This window comes from Salvelinus sp. IW2-2015, linkage group LG2, assembly GCF_002910315.2.
Source record: "Salvelinus sp. IW2-2015 linkage group LG2, ASM291031v2, whole genome shotgun sequence".
In the NCBI taxonomy this organism is placed as follows: Eukaryota; Metazoa; Chordata; class Actinopteri; order Salmoniformes; family Salmonidae; genus Salvelinus; species Salvelinus sp. IW2-2015.
This window is the reverse complement of record NC_036839.1, coordinates 30419618-30438510: the sequence shown is the minus strand read 5'-3', so window position 1 is coordinate 30438510 and position 18893 is coordinate 30419618. Positions and strand designations below refer to the sequence as shown.

The following is an 18893-nucleotide window of genomic DNA, read 5'->3' as shown; positions in this document are numbered from 1 at the left end:
AGCACAATTGGTCCAGCGTCGTCCGGGTTTGGCGGGGGTAGGCCGTCATTGTAAATAAGAATTTGTTCTTCACTGACTTGCCTCGTTAAATAAATCAAATATTGATGCCACACATTCACATTCCTTCACACTCTTCACATACGCTGCTGCTACTCTGTTTATTATCTATGCACAGTCACTTTACCCCTACCTACATGTACATATTACCTCGACTACCCTGTACCCCAGCACATTGACTCGGTACTGGTACCCCTTGTATATAGCCTCGTAATTGTTTTATTGTGTTACTGTTTTTCCTTTTAGTTTATTTAGCACATTTTTCTTACTTTTTTAAACTCTGCATTGTTGTAAGTAAGCATTTCACGGTGAGGTCTACTACACCTTTTGTGTTCAGCGCATGTGACAAATAGATTTTGATTTGATGATTAAATAATCGAACAAACCTATATAGAAAAGTAATGATTTTATTAGTTAAACTGACATAAATAAACATCACATTTTTTAAAACATTTACAAGATGAAGATTTTTTTAAAGTTTGCTACAATCTTATGATGGACAGTATATTCTGCTTCGGCTAGGCAAGTGCACACAGAATTGTCGAAATAGAAAATACAAATACAGATTTCAACATTGAGCCCCTGTGTTTGAACAAAAAAAGCGCATCTACTGATAAACTAAGTACTGCCTACTGTAAAACAGACATAAAATATACATGATTTTAAAGCAGACAGATCATTTAACCAATGGTACATATCTGCATTTTTATGTCTAATAAATAAATACATTTAGTGCATATTCCCATTTACCTTCTGGAAGAGTAAAATGAAAAAAGAAACTATAAATTAAAGGTGAACCAAAGTCAATCTGGATCCGCTAGTTTCATAAAGACAATCTTTGCTCTCGTCTCCTACGGTAAGACAGGCCAGCTATCTTCAGTTTGTGTCGTTACATCAGTTTGTGTGTTTTTGATTATCATTACTCGTATAAACCACCAAAGACAGGGCAAGGAGAGTTCGATACATGTAGTTTGGGGAAAAACAAATCAAAATAAGAAAACAAACGTTTGATCCAAACCACAACTATGTTCCCCTCAGTTCCTGGGATGAAGGATTACACCAAGTCTCTCCTGGATAAACTAAGTCAATGCAGTTATGGAGCCATTTGCTACCCCTTCTGTACTCACTTTTCTGTATTTTCTTGGAAAACAAAAATTAACAGTTTTATATCACTGTTCTTACACAGCGCATTATGTAATGTTAAATGTTGCCTGAACGGACAGTAGTACTGTGTTCACTACTGAATCACATCCTATTCACCCTCTAACCTCCCCTTCTTCCTTTCCCAAGAGAGACAGAGGAGCATGATTGGTGAAAACTCTACTCCTTAGAAACAAAGTACCCCAGCTGTGCTTCTGTTCAAGACGATGACAATGTTTAGTAAACTATGAGGGGCCAGGCTAGGGATGAGGAATGACTGTGTCGTTAGCTGATAAACAAACATTTTCAATAGGATTCATACTACTATGCTTGAAATAAACATTGTACAAACCTTTTCAAAAGCGCTCCCTGGAATGACAAATATCAACAAAGTGGTTGATAACTATCAGCTGTATAAAATGTTACAGGTCTACTAAAAAGCATCCAGTGTCGTTTTGGACCATAAGGAAAATGGTTGTCTTGTCTAAAGTATGTGTGCACGGCATATTATGTGGTTTGTTGAAGGCCTAGTGAGTGACCAGAGATATCCATAAACCCTCATCTAAATAACTGCCTATCCTCATTCTCTATCGGGTAAGAAGGCTATCTGGTGAAGAGCAACATAGCCCATACCTTTTCAATACAAAAACAAATCAAACACAAATTCAGTAATCTCACATGCAGTAAGTGCTCTGTCTCTCTGTGGTTGTTTGGCAGTTACGCCTGCAGAACGTCCAGTAGCACATCCTCCTTCTCTGTATGTGGGTTCAGTTCCCCATCTTGATCGCCCCAAAGTACGTCCCCTCCGGTTCAGGGTCCAGCATCCAGGCGTTGGACACGTTAACAAACAGTCCGTCCCCGTGCTGTAGCATCACCCCCCTGCCCTGCTGGGCACAGTACATGTTATACTGGGAGTTATTCCAGCGCATGGTGCTGCCTGTCTTCATCAGCACCACAGACTTGCTGGGTGAGGACGTGTGTTTCTCCTGGGAGATGTACTGGATGAGCTGGGCGTTGTTAACGTCCACGGTCTGGGGTGTGGCGAGGGCGTGTCCAGGGGCGTCGCTGGGCTCTGTCTCAGGTTCCAGGTCGTAGTAGCGGAAACAGGTCTTGGCGTAGACGTAGTACAGGCCTGACTCGTCCACCAGGAGACGGCCGTCATGGTAACGCATCTTCTTCAGGTGGCCCTGCGCCTCGTCCCAATGGATCATAGCTGCTCTCAGCTCCCCCTCTGGAACAATAATACATCAGCAAGTCAATCAGTTGATCAACTAATCAGCAAATAAATCCAATTAATCCGTCAGTCAGTCAGTCAAAGATCTGTCACAGTTTTACCATTGTAATGTATATGAATATTGGTTGCAGTAGACTAGTTCTAATCTAGCTGTAAACTGTGGCTTACTGTTGGCTACTTCTATGAGCTTACTCTTCACGTAGTTGGTGGTCACTTTGAATGGTAGATGAGCTGATGGAAGCCCCTCCCTCCCCTGGTTTTTGCAGCGTTGTCTGCCTTTTCTCGGGTCCCTCAGGGCATCAGCAATGATCGGTTCTGTCTGCACTTCCTGTGGAAATGGAAAGGAAATGGTCCTCAACCGAACGTTACACATGTCAGAGCAGGGTGGAACTGTAAAGGCCTGGGAACTCCGGCATCAACAGTTTTTAAAAAGTAGTCATTGAGAGGAGGGATGGATACCACAGGGTCATTTTGTAGTGTAGCTTGTACAGTAGTTTGACAAATTCTTCCCTTCAAATCAGACATAGTGAGTGACTGTCCAGCTGCAACCCACTATCTAGAAGTGATGTATCATTAGCCCAATCATAATGCTTTCTAAACAGTTGCCACATGTTTCAACCAATGCTTATTTCATTGTCTATTTTAATTTGTGTGTGCTTGCCTGTGTTTCCCACACACTTCTCCCAGTAGTTCTGCCAAGTGAACCTCTAAGCTTGGAGCGCTGAGTTGTGAGCAGCACCAGTAATTGTGGTGTGGTTCTGTAACCCTAGGGCTGCTGGTTAATGTCACCTTTCAGATGGATGTTCCTTTCACAGTTCTGGCACCACTTCTAACTTGATTAGATTCAACCCTGGAGTGGTGCGATGACATACGTATCACCAGTCTGAGCTATAGTACACAGACTGGAGACAAGACGCAGCACATAGACAAACAAAACAGTCTCTATGCAGGTAAACAATCAGTTACCCAGCCTGCCTGACTGAACGGGTTCCGTGTGAAGACCTACCGTCTGCTAGAGACACTTCCTTCCAGAACAGAGACATCCTGTAGATGTTTCAACTTGTTTTGTAATTTCCTACATTTTGATCAGCCCTGGTATGCCTGATATGTCATCTCCCCTCCACCCCCAGCCAATGTTGAAATGGAAGATTGTTCTTAAATGACCTAAAACCCACACACAACACCTCTGAATAGAGATGGCACGGAACATTAAATATAAAACAGACTATTGCCCTGAAATGATCATCACTGTGGTTTGCAGCACCATTTTTGCACCTGCATGACACTAATATTAAGTCTTGTATATTTACTCAGAAAACAACAGGAGCAGACAGACCTGTAGACATTGAGTCCAAGATTAGTACTGTCTCTCTTTTAAAAACCATTTGCGTTTAAACATGTTTACAGAAAAGTGGTTTAGAATTAGACAGGGTAAACAAGTCTGGCCAAGGCTACGGAGATATAACGGTCTAACTCCCCCTGGCCCAACACTGTGGCATTTGGCCTTGATTTGTGGTGAGACACTCGACCACAATACCTCCTTCCCAGGAATAGAGGATTACGTTAGCTGGATAGATACAGAGCTGGGATGGTTACTGGTCTACTATATAACTTACTACTGCAGTGTATTCAGACCCAGGCCTACGGCTGTTTCTGGCCAATAAATGACATTAATGAAAAAAGATTCCCTTCACCTGGTGTCCCAGGTCTGAATCAGTCCCTGATTTAGAGGCGGAGGGTCAAAACCAGTACACTGTGTGTGGCCATCCACTCCTGTGTTGTACTATACTGTTTTACTCTATTGTATCACCTTTCACACAGTTCAGTCCACAGTGCAATAGAAGACTACAGCCCAGCACTGCACAATGGTGTGCAACACTGCACAATGGTGTGCAACACTACACAATGGTGTGCAACACTGCACAATGGTGTGCAACACTGTACAATAGTGTGCAACACTGCACAATGGTGTGCAACACTGCACAATAGTGTGCAACACTGTACAATGGTGTGCAACACTGCACAATAGTGTGCAACACTGCACAATGGTGTGCAACACTGCACAATGGTGTGCAACACTGCACAATGGTGTGCAACACTGCACAATAGTGTGCAACACTGTACAATGGTGTGCAACACTGTACAATAGACAACAGCCATCATCCATTCCAACCCATTGAGCTCTGAGTACCCTGTGCTCTCTGACCTTCCGGCCATCAGGCTGACCACAGGTCCCACTGTAGGCCCAGACTGGCTCGATCCTGCCTCAAATCAAAGGGCACTTAACAAAAGCAAACATGAGACATGACAGCTCTTAGTAAGGCCTGGTCTTTAAAAAAAAACACAAATTTATCAGCAAATGAACTGGTCCCAGGGAAGACTGTCACCACACACACACACAGGAACACATACACACAGACTCTATGATAACACAGTAGGAGCCAAACGGACCTGTCAGCCTCACACCTCATAAAGCCTAGAGCAGGGTTCACTCTGGTGGCTGGACCAGGGTTGAGACTACAGCATGGGAATCATCCCTGTCTGAGATGTCACTCTGACGACACAAAGGCCTCCTTAGTTCAAGGCAGGACAGAGCAGAGTGGGTGGTTTGTCTAAGCACTCTTTTGGGGCAATGAGAGCAAAGCAAAACATAGAAGAGCTGCTAACTTTCTTTGTTTTACTTCCTGGAAAGATTTGGCTGTTTCCGGTAGAAGCCTGTGCCAGAGAGAAGACAGAACATTCCAATAAGGAATTACAGAAACTCCTTTCTGATATCAACAATGGTGCATTCCACCGCTATATACCACTGTTACTGATGAGCAAAGGTTTACTCAAGACAAACAGACTAGGCAACTGCCTCTGCCAAACCATGATATCATCTGATTGGTGCCCCACTACAGTACAGTAAACTACAGGCCAACCTGACTCTAGACCTACCCCCCCAATCCTCATCTTATTAGGGTGATGACTGGCTTGACCTCTCTACAGGCTCCAGACCACACTGGGGTTAGGGTTTGAAGCTGGATTTGGCTTCGGGTATAAAGCTGCTGGGTATGCACAACAAGCTTTCTGCTCCTCACTTTAAAAACAAAAGCATGGGAACAGCACGACTAAGCACAAATTTGAGAACGGGTTACCTTGTCTTTGTTTTAATATAAAAGTTTGTTTTTAAAGTTTTAAATACTGAATTGTACACCACCCCATGCTGATAATACTGCTACTTCCTGGGTGCAACTTATAGGAGGAAGAAATGCCTTGCATCAAAACATTGTTGGAATGCCTTTACTCAACCTACAAGGTGTAATGTGTTGTAACACTTTTTTTTCCCCCTTTGTGAAATCCAATGCCTGAACATACACACCAACCCAGTAGTTTCCCCTAGCTTTTACTGATATTCTGGTTTGACCAAACAGGACTGCCATAGGCTAACTCAAGCACAGGACCAGGCTGTTTCGTGTCAGAGAATCAATGAATGAAGCCAAAAAGGAAACAGCTTTGGAATGTATATCCTGTAGATCAGGGATCATCAACTTTGGAATGTATATCCTGTAGATCAGGGATCATCAACTAGATTCAACAGCAAGACCATTTTTATTTAATTTTTTTATTTTCTTGAGTGGCTGGTCAGGGGCCCGGAACATAATATACAAATAATTGTAGACTGCAAATTGACCGCAAGAACCCCAAACAGATAATATTTTACTAAAACAATCATTTCAAACCCTGCTTACATGTGTATACAATCACACACCGTATATCTCTTTTATTATGCGTGGGAATACTTTGGAACAAATTTCCAAAATTAAAATCCCTTGGAGCTGATTTGCTGGTGCTTTGACAGTTATGTCCACCCCAAAAATAATATACACTACATGACCAGAAGTATGTGGACATCTGCTCGTTGAACATCTCCTTCCAAAATCATGGGCATTAATATGGAGTTGGTCCCCACCCTTTGCTACTATAACAGCCTCCACTCTTCTGGGAAGGCTTTCCACTAGATGTTGGAACATTGCTGAGTGACGAGTTTTAGTGAGGTCAGGCACTGATGTTGGCCTAGCTCGCAGTCTGAGTTCCAATTCGTCCCAAAGGTGTTCGATGGAGTTGAGGTCAGGGCTCTGTGCAGGCCGGTCAAGTTCTTCCACACAGATCTCGACAAATGATTTCTGTATGGACCTCACTTTGTGCACGGGGGCATTGTCATGCTGAAACAGGAAAGGGCCTTCCTCAAACTGTTGCCAAAAAGTTGAAAGCACAGAATCGTAAAGAATGTCATTGTATGCTGTAGCATTAAGATTTCCCTTCACTGGAACTAAGGGGCCTAGCCCGAACCATGAAAAACGGCCCCAGACTATTATTCCTCCTCCACCAAACTTTACAGTTGGCACTATGCATTGGGGCAGGCAGCGTTCTCCTGGAATCACACGAAACCCATATTCATCTGTCGGACTGGCAGATGGTGAAGCATGATTCATCACTCCAGAGAACTGCTCCAGAGTCCAATGGCGACGAGCTTTACACCACTCCAGCAGACACTTGGCATTGCGCCTGGTGATTTTAGGCTTGTGGACAGACGATCAGTGGTCCTGTTCTGTGAGCTTGTGTGGCCGTTGTTGCTCCAAGACGTTTCCACTTCACAATAACAGCACTTACAGTTGACCGGGTCAGCTCAAGCGGGGCAGAAATTTGACGAACAGACTTGTTGGAAAGGTGGCATCCTATGACGGGGCCACATTGAAGGTCACTTAGCTCTTCATTAAGGCCATTTTACTGCCAATGTTTGTCTATGGAGATTGCATGGATGCGCACTCTATTATATACACCTGTCAGCAACGGGTGTGGCTGAAATAGCCGAATCCACTAATTTGAAGGGGAGTCCACATCATTTTTTATATATAGTGTATATATAACTTGGGGGGGGACAAATGATTTCCCCCCCAAAGTTTTATGTATGTGTGTGTGTGTGTGTATATATATATATATATATATATAAATAATCTATCCTCTTTTACAGTAATTAGCCTATTTATCTGGTATTACCTTTTAAATTACATTACCAGATAAATACCATCTGATATAAGATTCTAATATAAAGTGTCATCTGACAATCTCCTGATCTTTAATGACAAACATATGCCTATTAATTTTACCTTACCAGGAAGTACAGAACAACATACAGTAAAAACCCTCTTTGGACCAATGAGAGGGCTGGTTATTATGATCAGAGAGGGGTCAACTCACCTCTATTGGCTGCTGTGGGGCAGAGGAGATGTCTACCTGGAAACAGAAACAAACACTGGCGTTAAGAAGACGAATAATACCTAACAATCCCCCTAATCTATCAGAGTAAAACAGACACACATTGTTGACAGGTAGCCCCATGGGTGTCACAATTCATTGACTGAAACCTGGAAGACCATGTGAATTGACTCTCTGGACAACCATTAATGACATAAATTGATCAAATAGTTAGAGAACATATTGTAAGAACTGAACTTTATAACCACTACTTCCATCCCTGCCATTATTGCGCTTTTCAAGCATGGACATATAGTCTAGTGAGGCACTGTATCCCTGGGTTCCAGGTGCCATTTCTCTGTACTGGTCATCACCAGACCTCTTCAACCATTACCTATAATACTGATTCCCATCCCTATAACCCTATCTAGAACCAGATGTCCTGTACATCCTGGTCTCTCAGACCCTCAGAGTCTGAGTGTTTAGAAACAGCCTACAGCAGCACATTCCTCCTGAGGCACGGTGCTGTGCTGCCTCCTGCTCCCAGTAACTCCTACAGGTGTTCAGACAGGGAGACACCTTAAAGTGCTACCCTATGGGTCTGTCGTCAGGAGGACCGTTTATTCAGAGAACGGCTTTTTTCTTTCTCTTCGCTGAGTGGAAAGCCAATTCAGCCCAATCAGAGCTTTCTCACTGCAGGACCAGTGCAGGACAGTCTGAATGGGAGACTTTTAATAGGAAGTTTGATGGCTCACAGCAGAGATTTTCTCTCTGCATCCATTTCCTAACACAACCTGGTCCTCGTGCCAAATACAGCTCTAAGATACTCTCTCTTTTCCTACTCTGACTTGTCTCCAGGAGTTAACAAGCTACCGGCACACACCACACTTTGTTTATGGCAAAAGATGGGTTAAACAAACATTGACATTCTTCTGCAGCATGCTCGCTCTCTCTCTCTCTACAAACACACACACCACATGCTGGACTTCATTAGGTCTACGTGTGAAGACTGATGGAGCATCGTGATGGAACTGAAATGTTTTCTTGTTGTTTGGCTTGTTGAAACATGAAACCATTCAACTCCACAAACCACCATACAGAAATAATAACAACCCAGAAAGAATGTTAATGCTGTCTTATACAAGACAGATTGTGCAGGGTGATAGGGGTAGCTGACAGGTTAGCCACCTGACTGGCACTGAAGCACATACATATCACTGAAGAGTTATTCTGTCTCTCTGTATGCTGAGGGCTAATGGCTTGCCTGGAGAAGACCTGGAGATTAGAGAACTGATACATGTTTATTTTGTATATTGTTGCTTTGGCAATACGAATTTTATTTTGCCAATAAAGCATTTTTGAATTTTGTTTTGAATTTCAGAACAGCTAAAAATCTTTAGGAGAAATTCTTGGTGGGTTTCTGAACCCTCCTGGCTATAAACTGTTGCAGCCCACCTCCCCAAACTACATAATAAACTTTAAGAAACATCTGTTTATTCTCAGTATTCAACAGATACCTCTAAATAACAGAGTAAACACTCCCAAAAATGCCTGCAATAAGTAAAAACAGCTGTATTTTACAAACAAGATTGCTTGAATGACAGCTTTACAGTATGTTTATCCCCATCTGCCTGACATTCGCTGTTGAAATGTATTGTTGTGAAAACGGGAGATTGCTTTGATAAAAAGTCTGTAACAAATGGAAAATACTGTATTGCCGAAATAACTGTTAACTCCTTATAATCTGAGCGGGAAATCTCATCAGTAGAGAGAGATGATAGATAGGCTATGTAAAACACAGAGCGCTGACAGCTTGTTTTAGTGTTGGGGACAAGTTCACAGAACTACGGTCACTTGCAGCCCGGAGCACAGATTGTTCTAAGAAAGTGCTCACGCTCATCAGCCGCAAGTTTCTCAGTAAGTGGCGAGCCGGAACTGTATGCGCAGGAGGTTTAAACCTGTGCTCTTCAAACTGCAAAATGTCTTGGTAGCCTATTCCAGGAAAGCAATGTGGAACTGAGAACTATTTAATAAACGACAATGTTGCATATTCATATTGTTTAGGCTATTGTTAGGTTGCTTGTTTAAAATCGAACTGAAAGCAAGCAACCCGCAGCTCCACGTTAAAATGATGACGGACACTAGTGTCGCAACTCACATGTGTGTCGCATAGGCCTAGTTCTATTATCAATCGTTGTGCACCTTGAAAAGTGTCTTACCTCTTGGAGATAACCTGTCAAGTGTAACAAGATCGCCACACTCGATGCAATCTGCAGCAGTCCCATAATAGCAAGAGTTCCGAATATAAACGGTCTATAGGTGGGTTCCGAGCCATGGGACGCGTGGTAGCGTGGCTGAGCGCTCTCCGTGTCGGAGTGGTTCCTCAGGTAGCCTCGGTAATCATTAGCTGCCATGGTGAGACCTGGTGCTCTGGATGAATAGACTACTTTCAGTGGAAGGAAGGAAATTCTGACCGAGGAGAGCTATAAACAGTGGGTGGGCAGAAGACTAGCGGCTCCCTCTGTAGAGAGACAGCCAATCAGACGACAGTGATCTCTAGTATAGTGTGTGTGTGCTGCCTGTCAAGACGCGCGCACACACATATAACCATAACCGTACAGGACAGGTTAAACTAGACCGGGCTCTTTATAACACACAGCTGTGGCTGTAGCCCAAGATCACTGCTGCCGCGCTGATGGAATGATTGGTATGGGGACATTTGCTGGATAAAAAAGAGATGGCAGTTATAAGCGCTTTATGATCATAGGAGTCTGGCAGTTATTTTTACTCTAAAGGTTTTCTTTGCAGAGTAAATGTTCCCTAGTTGATGAATTGTCTCATTAGAGAAGTCATTCCCAACCCAAATATATCTGAGGGATTCACCGTATGACACCGGATGTGTGTGTGTACCTCTGTGCATGCAACACCTCAACCACATACTGTCTTCCACGCATCGAATGTGAACACTTACCCAATAATAACCACAAATTGGAGCTGTCACTGTGTCATAGCCAATCATAGCCTGTACACAACGATAGACAGACATTATTACCACTCTGATCAGACAGACAGATCAACAAACTATCATAGCTTATTTTGAAATAGACACAAGTTACTTATTCGAAATTCGTGACAGACATTTTTTTGTGTGTGTGTGTATTACACGATTTTCATCGCAACACATTTAATGTTTTTCCCCAAAAAAATCTTCATAACCCATTGTACATGACACATTCCAATTTGTTGTGGCTAATGTTAGCTAGGCTAATTAGGTGGCAAACGTCAGCTAGGCTAGGGGTGAAGTTTAGGGGTTAAGGTTAGGTTTAGGGGTTAGGTAACATGCTAGCTAAGTAGTTAACGGGTTTGATTTGATTTATTAGGATCCCCATTAGCGTCAATGGAAACAGCTAGTCTTACTGGTGTTCGACACATAACGAAAAAGACATTACAGCCAAAGACTTTGAAATTTAAATACAGTACCAGTCAAAAGTTTGGACACCTACTTATCCATGGTTTTTATTTTTTTACTATTTTCTACATTGTAGAATAGTGAAGACATCAAAACTATGAAATAACACATATGGAATCATGTAGTAACCAAAAAAGTGTTTAACAAATACATTTTATATTTAAGATTCTTCAAAGTAGCCACCCTTTGGCTTGATGACAGCTTTGCACACTCTTGGCATTCTCTCAACCAGCTTCATGAGGTAGTCACCTGGAATGCATTTCAATGAACAGGTGTGCCTTGTTAAAAGTGAATTTGTGGAGTGTCTTTCCTTAATGCATTTGAGCCAATCAGTTGTGTTGTGACAAGGTAGCGGTGGTATACAGAAGATAGCCCTATTTGGTAAAATACCTAGTCCATATTATGGCAAGAACAGCTCCAATAAGCAAAGAGAAACGACAGTTCATCATTACTTTAAGACATGAAGGTCAGTCAATCCGGAAAATTTCAAGAACTTTGAAAGTTTCTTCAAGTGCAGTCGCAAAAACCATCAAGCGCTATGATGAAACTGGCTCTCATGAGGACCGCCACAGGAAAGGAAGACCCAGAGTTACCTCCCTCTGCTGCAGAGGATGAGTTCATTAGTTACCAGCCTCTGAAATTGCAGCCCAAATAAATGCTTCAGAGTTCAAGTAACAGACACGTCTCAACATCAACTGTTCAGAGGAGACTGTGAATCAGGCCTTCGGTCGAATTGCTGCAAGGAAACCACTACTAAAGGACACCAACAAGATGAGTAGGTGAACGGATGATCTCCGTATGTGTGGTTCCCACCGTGAAGCATGGAGGAAGAGGTGTGATGGTGCTTTGCTGGTGACACTGTCTGTGATACGCCATCCCATCTGCTTTGCGCTTAGTGGGACTATCATTTGTTTTTCAACTTAACAATGACCCAAATCCTCCAGGCTGTAAGGACTTTTTGACCAAGAAGGAGAGTGATGGAGTGCTGCATCAGATGACCTGGCCTCCACAATCACCGGACCTCAACCCAATTGAGATGGTTTGGGATGAGTTGGACCGCAGAGTGAATTAAAAGCAGCCAACAAGTGCTCAGCATATGTGGGAACTCCTTCAAGACTGCTGGTTGAGAGAATGCCAAGAGTGTGTAAAGCTGTCAAGGCAAAGGGTGGCTACTTTGAAGAATCTAAAATAAATTTAGATTTAGCACTTTTTTGGTTACTACATGATTCCATGTGTTATTTCATAATTTTGATGTCTCCACTATTATTCTACAATGTAGAAAATAGTAAAAATAAAGAAAAACCCTGGAATGATTAGGTGTGTCCAAACTTTTGACTGGTAATGTACATTTCAAAAAATCAACATGTAGTGTGCGTGTATCTATCAGTTATGCATAGGCTACATGTCAGTACATACACACAACAATTAGGTTACTCTTCAGGCTGCAATCCCGACGTCGGGATTAATATGACAACAGCCACTGCAAGTGCAGGGCGCGAAATTCAAAATCTATTTTTGTAAAATATTTAACTTTCACACATTAACAAGTCCAATACAGCATTTGAAAGATAAACATCTTGTCAATCCAGCCAACATGTCCGATTTTTTAAATGTTTTACAGAGAAAACACCACATATATTTATGTTAGCTCACCACCAAATAAAAAAAGACAGACATTTTTCACAGCACAAGTAGGATGAAGTAGCATGCACAAGCCAACCTAACTAACCTAAAACCAACCTAAATAACCCAGAAAAAACTACCTCAGATGACAGTCCTATAACATGTTACACAATAAATCTATGTTTTGTTCAAAAAAAAATCATATTTTAGCTATAAATCAGTTTTACATTACTGCTACCAATCTTAGCACCATCATAGCTCCAGTCAGAAATCGCACGGCAGTAGCCAGAGAAAACAGACACCAACGTCAACTACTAATTTCACATCAGAAAAGATTTCAGAGAAATATATGGTGGATAGCTAATGAAAGAGAAAGATCTTGTGAATACAGACAATATTTCAGATTCTTTAAATGTTTTACACCGAAACACACCATATATTCATGTTAGCTCACCACAAATAAAAATGAGAGACAGATATTTTTCACACAGACCGGTAGCATGCAGTAGATGCAGCTAGCATGCAAAGCCAACCTAACTAACCTAGAACTAACCTAATTAACCTAGAAAAAAACTCCCTCAGATGACAGTCTATAACATGTTACAAATAAATCTATGTTTTTGTTCGACAAAAGTTGAATATTTTAGCTATAAATCAGTTTTACATTACTGCTACCATCTTAGCCACCATCATAGCTCCAGTCAGAAATCGCACGGCAGTAGCCAGAGAAAACAGACACAACGTACCTACTAATTTCCCATCAGAAAAGATTTCAGAAAAATATATGGTGATAGCTAATGAAAGAGAAAGATCTTGTGAATACAGACAATATTTCCGATTTCTGAAGTGTTTTACAGCGAAAACACAATATATCGTTATATTAGCTTACTACAATAGCTAACACACAGCAGCATTGATTCTAGTCAAAAGCTAGCGATAGCACAGTTCGACAGATATATGAAAAAGCTCCCAAATTGGGTCCTTATCTTTGTTGATTTTCCATCAGAATGTTTCCAAGGGTCCTTTGTTCAGAACCGTGTTCATTTGGACCTAGAACGAACGATGTCCCTGTTGAATTAGCATGACACACTGGCCATGCCATGCTAACCTCTCCGTCTTGACAAAATTCTTGCGTCGCATCACGTCTAAAGTCCAGAATAAATTTCAATAATATAATTAAAGTATATTGAAAAAACATACTTTAGGATGATTTTGTGACATGTATCAAAGAAAATCGAAGCTGGAGGTCATATTCACCTATAACGAGTGTTTTCCAGGAGCGCAGTCCATTTCCTACCTCGCGCCCAGAAAAAAAAATAAAGTGCGCACTTATCACTCAAAGAGGTTCCTTTCAGTCCCTGACAGAGATAATCAAGTCATTTTTTCTCTCACTTCCGCATGACAACCAGGGGAAGATGTGTGACGTGTTTGTACAGTCCCAAGTGCCAAGGCCTTTTATAGAGAGTATCTTGAAGAGAGACATAGCTTCTTGGAAATTTCTCTTTTTCCAGAAAATGGGCTGTAAAAAGAGTTATGTTTCACTTAGAGAAATAATTAAACCTGTTTTAGAAACTAGAAGGTGTTTTATATCCAAAGGTAATAAATAATATGCATATTGTACGAGCAAGAATTGAGTACGAGGCCGTTTGAAATGGGCACCTTTTTTCTGGCTACTCAATAATTTCCCTTGCAGCCATAACAGGATTTATTAAGGTTAGGAGTTAGGGTTAAGGGTAGAGCTAGCTAACATGCTAGTAGATGCAAAGTAGCTACAAAGTAGTAAGTAGTTGTTAATTAGCTAAAATGCTAAAGTTGTCCATGATGAGATTCGAACACGCAACGTTTGGGTTAATTTTAGTGATTTGAATTCAGTGAGTATTAATGTGTTTAGCAGAATGCATGCTATTGGGCTATTAAAGTCAGTACCAAACCCCAAAAACTTTACAATCTAGTCCAATACAATTCAATAAAATGTTCTGTCCCCTTACGGGAATTGGTTCTTCTATGCTGCCTCAGCTTCTTCACTGTGAGTATTACAGGGTCTAAACTGTATATAATATCAACATCCCAGTGGTCCTCCTCTGGCCAGGAGAATTATACTGGAATAACCTCCCTGCTCTACTGGAATAACCTCCCTGCTCTACTGGAATAACCTTCCTGCTCTACTGGAATAACCTCCATGCTCTACTGGAATAACCTCCCTGCTCTACTGGAATAACCTCCATGCTCTACTGGAATAAACTCCTGCTACTATGAACTCCAGATAACTCCATGCCTATCGGAATAACTCCATGCCTCTACTGGAAAACTCCCTGCTCTACTGGAATAACCTCCATGCTCTACTGGAATAACCTCCATGCTCTACTGGAATAAACTCTGCTCTGACTCTGGTTTCTGATGACAGTAAAAGAAACAACAACATAGTATTTGAAAACCAGCAGAAAGAAACTCTGTTTTGAAACACAGGTTTTTAGGCAGACACTGTGACAATAGAAAGGGGGTGGAGAGGGGGTAGGTTGGTGAATTTGCAAAATCCATCTCTGTGTGCCAGTTGGAGTTCATGGAGAAATGTGGCTATTTTACGTCTTTAGCCCTAAACCAGCAAACCTCCTGGCGCTAGAAACAAGTATACTCGTAATTATGGGCTTTTTGATTTTCACAAAACCACACACACATGATTTCAGTTATGTGTAGTAGAACTATATTTAATTTGTATGCAATGGATGTCTCCCTGGTCTTTATAGGCTACATGCTTTACAACCCACTCCATCTACTGACAGATGCCAAGGTCACTACCATTGTAGGTGAGCAAAATACATCCTACTCAATAACCTTCTGACCTTTAGGTTTGACCTCCCTGACATGGTTTGCAAACCTGCCTCCATTGGTAGACATTCACCTGCACTCATCTGATAGGAGAGGCAAACACTGACTTTGAGTAAAGCCAGAGTGTCTATGTATCCGATGACTCAACACTACTGTATACACGTTAGCTACTACAGCGACTGAAATGACTGCAACACTCACAAAAGAGCTGCAGTTAGTTTGAGTGAGTGGCAAGGAATAAGTTAGCCCTAAATATTTCTAAAACTAAAGCATTGTATTTGGAACAAAACACTCACTAAACCCTAAACCTCAACTAAATCTTGTAATAAATAATGTGTAAATTGAGCAAGTTGAGATGACAAAACTGCTTGGAGTAAGACTAGATTGTAAACTGTCATGGTCAATACATATTGATACAGTAGTAGTTAAGATGAGGAGAAAGTCTGTCTATAAAAAGTGATGCTCTGCCTTCTTAACAACACTAGCAACAAGGCAGGTCCTACAGGCCTGCAATCCTTAAAAAGGATTTAGGAAAATTGCAATTGGCTCAGAACAGAGCAACACTGCTGGCCCTTGGATGTACACAGAGAGCTAATATTAATAATATGCATGTCAATCTCTCTTGGCTGAAAGTGGAGGAGAGATTGACTTCATCACTACTTTTATTTATGAGAGGTATTGACATGTGGAATGTACCGAGCTGTCTGTCTAAACTACTGAGCACACAGCTCGGACACCCATGCATACCCCAAGCCATGCCACAAGAGGTCTCTTCATAGTCCCCAAGTCCAGAACAGACTATGGTAGGCACACAGTACTACATAGAGCCATGACTACATGGAACTCTGTTCCACATCAAGTAACTGACGTAATCAGTAAAATCAATTTAAAAAAACAGATTAAAAAAACACCTTATGCAACAGCGGGGACTGTGAAGCAACACAAACATTGGCACAGACACATGCATACACACACACACACACACACACACACACACACACACACACACACACACACACACACACACACACACACACACACACACACACACACACACACACACACACACACGATAACATACACACTATACATACATATGGATTTAGTCTATAGATAGGTGGTAGGGGGGAGTATGGGCCTGAGGGAACACAGTGTGTTGTAATGTATGTAATGTTTTGAAATTGTATAAATTGCCATATATTTTACTGGACCCCGGGAAGAGTAGATGCTGCTTTGGAAGCAGCTAATGGGGATCCATAATAATACAAATACAAACCCCCTTCCCTTCCTCCATGACCTTTGAACTTGGCTGCCTGTGCCCTGGCCCTGTGCCTCTGGCTCTTCTGTGGCTCTACCCCTGCCTCTAACTGTGATCCTGTTAGCTCCTCTCCCGGTCAGGGGTGCTTTAATACACAGTGAGAACCGTGTTTTAGCTGTGGCTTTCCTGCTCAACCCTCAGCTATTTCCCCCAGCCCAGGAACCTGACTAGCGGCCTGTGGTACAGCAAAGGTTTGGGTGGTGTTGTGTTTGTGTGTGTGGTATTCCTCTGTGTTTTTGCCATGTGAGCTGTTCTGGTCTCTGCAGAAGAGGAGTGGGGCGGACCGAACCCAACGCTCCTTCCGGGGGGGGGGAGCTGGAGAGAGAGAATTCTGTGTTAAATAGACCCCTAGTGTTCTATTAAGGAGATTGGCAGGAGTGGACATACATACAGACCTATATAACCATTCTTATGACTTTAACAACTCACCTGCAACCAGTAAGCCTCGTCCTAACCTTAACCCCAAAGAATATATATAAAGATGTTCTACTTGCTCATCAATTCTGACAATATCACCACTGACCTTTCTACAGTGGCCATATAGTGACCATCTGATTACTAGCCCTCCCCATAGAGCACAGTCTGAAGCAAGAGGTGCGGGGTTAAAGGTCAGAACCTCGTCCCTAGTATGTCAGACTGTTAAGTCACAGTGAGAAGAGAAGGTTCCGGTAGTCTAGACTTCTCATGGCTATTTCAGTTTCAAAACAACCAGCGTGATTTCACTGGATTCAGGTTATTTTGAAGTCCACAAGTGGGCAGAGATTTTAAATTAGAATGGCCAAATACTTTATAATAAGGAAGTGGATGTGTATGCACAGTTTGGGAGTTTTGGTCTGTGATATTTGTAACCCCGTCCCCAGGCTCAATTGCTACCACACATAGAGAGCCAGCTGGGTGGACTTGATAATATTGGTGACGTGTTTTTGTGTGCAACATTTCACTCAATTGCTAATGGAGTAGTTTGTCCTTGATTTGATTGGGCAGTCTAGAATATTGAGGGTTTTTGCTAACAAGGTTATTTGCTGGTAAACAGTTGTGTACCCAAGGTGTAATAGATGTGTGTCCTCAGTTAATTTATTCAGAGTCTGAATTAGAGAATTAATTACAATTGCCTTGTCGAATGAAGAGTCACAACATTCAGAGTCGTGTATTGTCGGTCTCTCCCCTCTCTCCCACATCCTCTGTGGTCACAACTTCATCCCCAATCTGCCATCACACACACACACTTTTGTGCATAAACACACATTTTCAGAGAGCATACAGAGGTAGACAGACTCCACCAAAGGTCTGTCTCCTGGATTATTACATAGCAACCTGCTTAGCAACTAGGACATATACAGTGAAGTTCAACTTCCACTCCAACACACACTCTCCGTCCACATCTCACATCACATTAGTCAGTGGTTTTATCAAAACTATACATTTTAAAAAGAACATTTGAGAAATTGTAGTCTAAGTAGGGATATTCTTGCTTATTAGACCAATGTAAACTGAACAAAAATAAACGCAACATGCAACAATTTCAAAGATTTTACTGAGTTATTTCAAATAAGGAAATATGAAAATTTAAATAAATTCATTAGGCCCTAATCTATGGATTTCACAACTGGGAATACAGATATAGTGGGGCAAAAAAGTATTTAGTCAGCCACCAATTGTGCAAGTTCTCCCACTTAAAAAGATGAGAGAGGCCTGTAATTTTCATCATAGGTACACTTCAACTATGACAGACAAAATGAGGAGAAAAAATCCAGAAAATCACATTGTAGGATTTTCAATTAATTTATTTGCAAATTATGGTGGAAAATAAGTATTTGGTCACCTACAAACAAGCAAGATTTCTGGCTCTCACAGACTGTTGGCAATGACAGAGGTCAAACGTTTTCTGTAAGTCTTCACAAGGTTTTCACACACTGTTGCTGGTATTTTGGCCCATTCCTCCATGCAGATCTCCTCTAGAGCAGTGATGTTTTGGGGCTGTTGCTGGG

At 41.8% G+C, this 18893-nt stretch overlaps 1 protein-coding gene across 2 annotated transcripts; it reads right to left on the bottom strand.

The window, feature by feature from the left end:
• Window positions 1–446: 446 nt before the first annotated feature.
• On the bottom strand, window positions 447–10220 carry LOC111978065 (tumor necrosis factor ligand superfamily member 11). Of its 2 annotated transcripts, none has more exons than XM_024007857.3 (4): window positions 9889–10220; window positions 7673–7708; window positions 2600–2759; window positions 447–2428 (listed from the first exon to the last, which is right to left on the bottom strand). In XM_024007857.3, the coding sequence occupies exons 1-4, from the start codon at window positions 10081–10083 to the stop codon at window positions 1965–1967; spliced, it is 855 nt and encodes a 284-aa protein (XP_023863625.1). In that variant the 5' UTR covers window positions 10084–10220; the 3' UTR covers window positions 447–1964. The 2 variants fall into 2 exon arrangements, with proteins under 2 accessions (XP_023863625.1, XP_023863634.1); XM_024007866.3 differs by having other exon boundaries at window positions 2624–2759; window positions 9889–10218.
• Window positions 10221–18893: the final 8673 nt, after the last annotated feature.

Bases quoted from the DNA above. Each gene is read 5' to 3' on its own strand.
- LOC111978065 (XM_024007857.3), bottom strand. From the start codon at position 10,083: ATGGCAGCTAATGATTACCGAGGCTACCTGAGGAACCACTCCGACACG. The intron at 7,709-9,888 runs GTAAGACACTTT...TTCTGTTTCCAG, and splicing joins TGACAGGTTATCTCCAAGAG to GTAGACATCTCCTCTGCCCC. The intron at 2,429-2,599 runs GTAAGCCACAGT...TTATTGTTCCAG, and splicing joins GCTCATAGAAGTAGCCAACA to AGGGGGAGCTGAGAGCAGCT.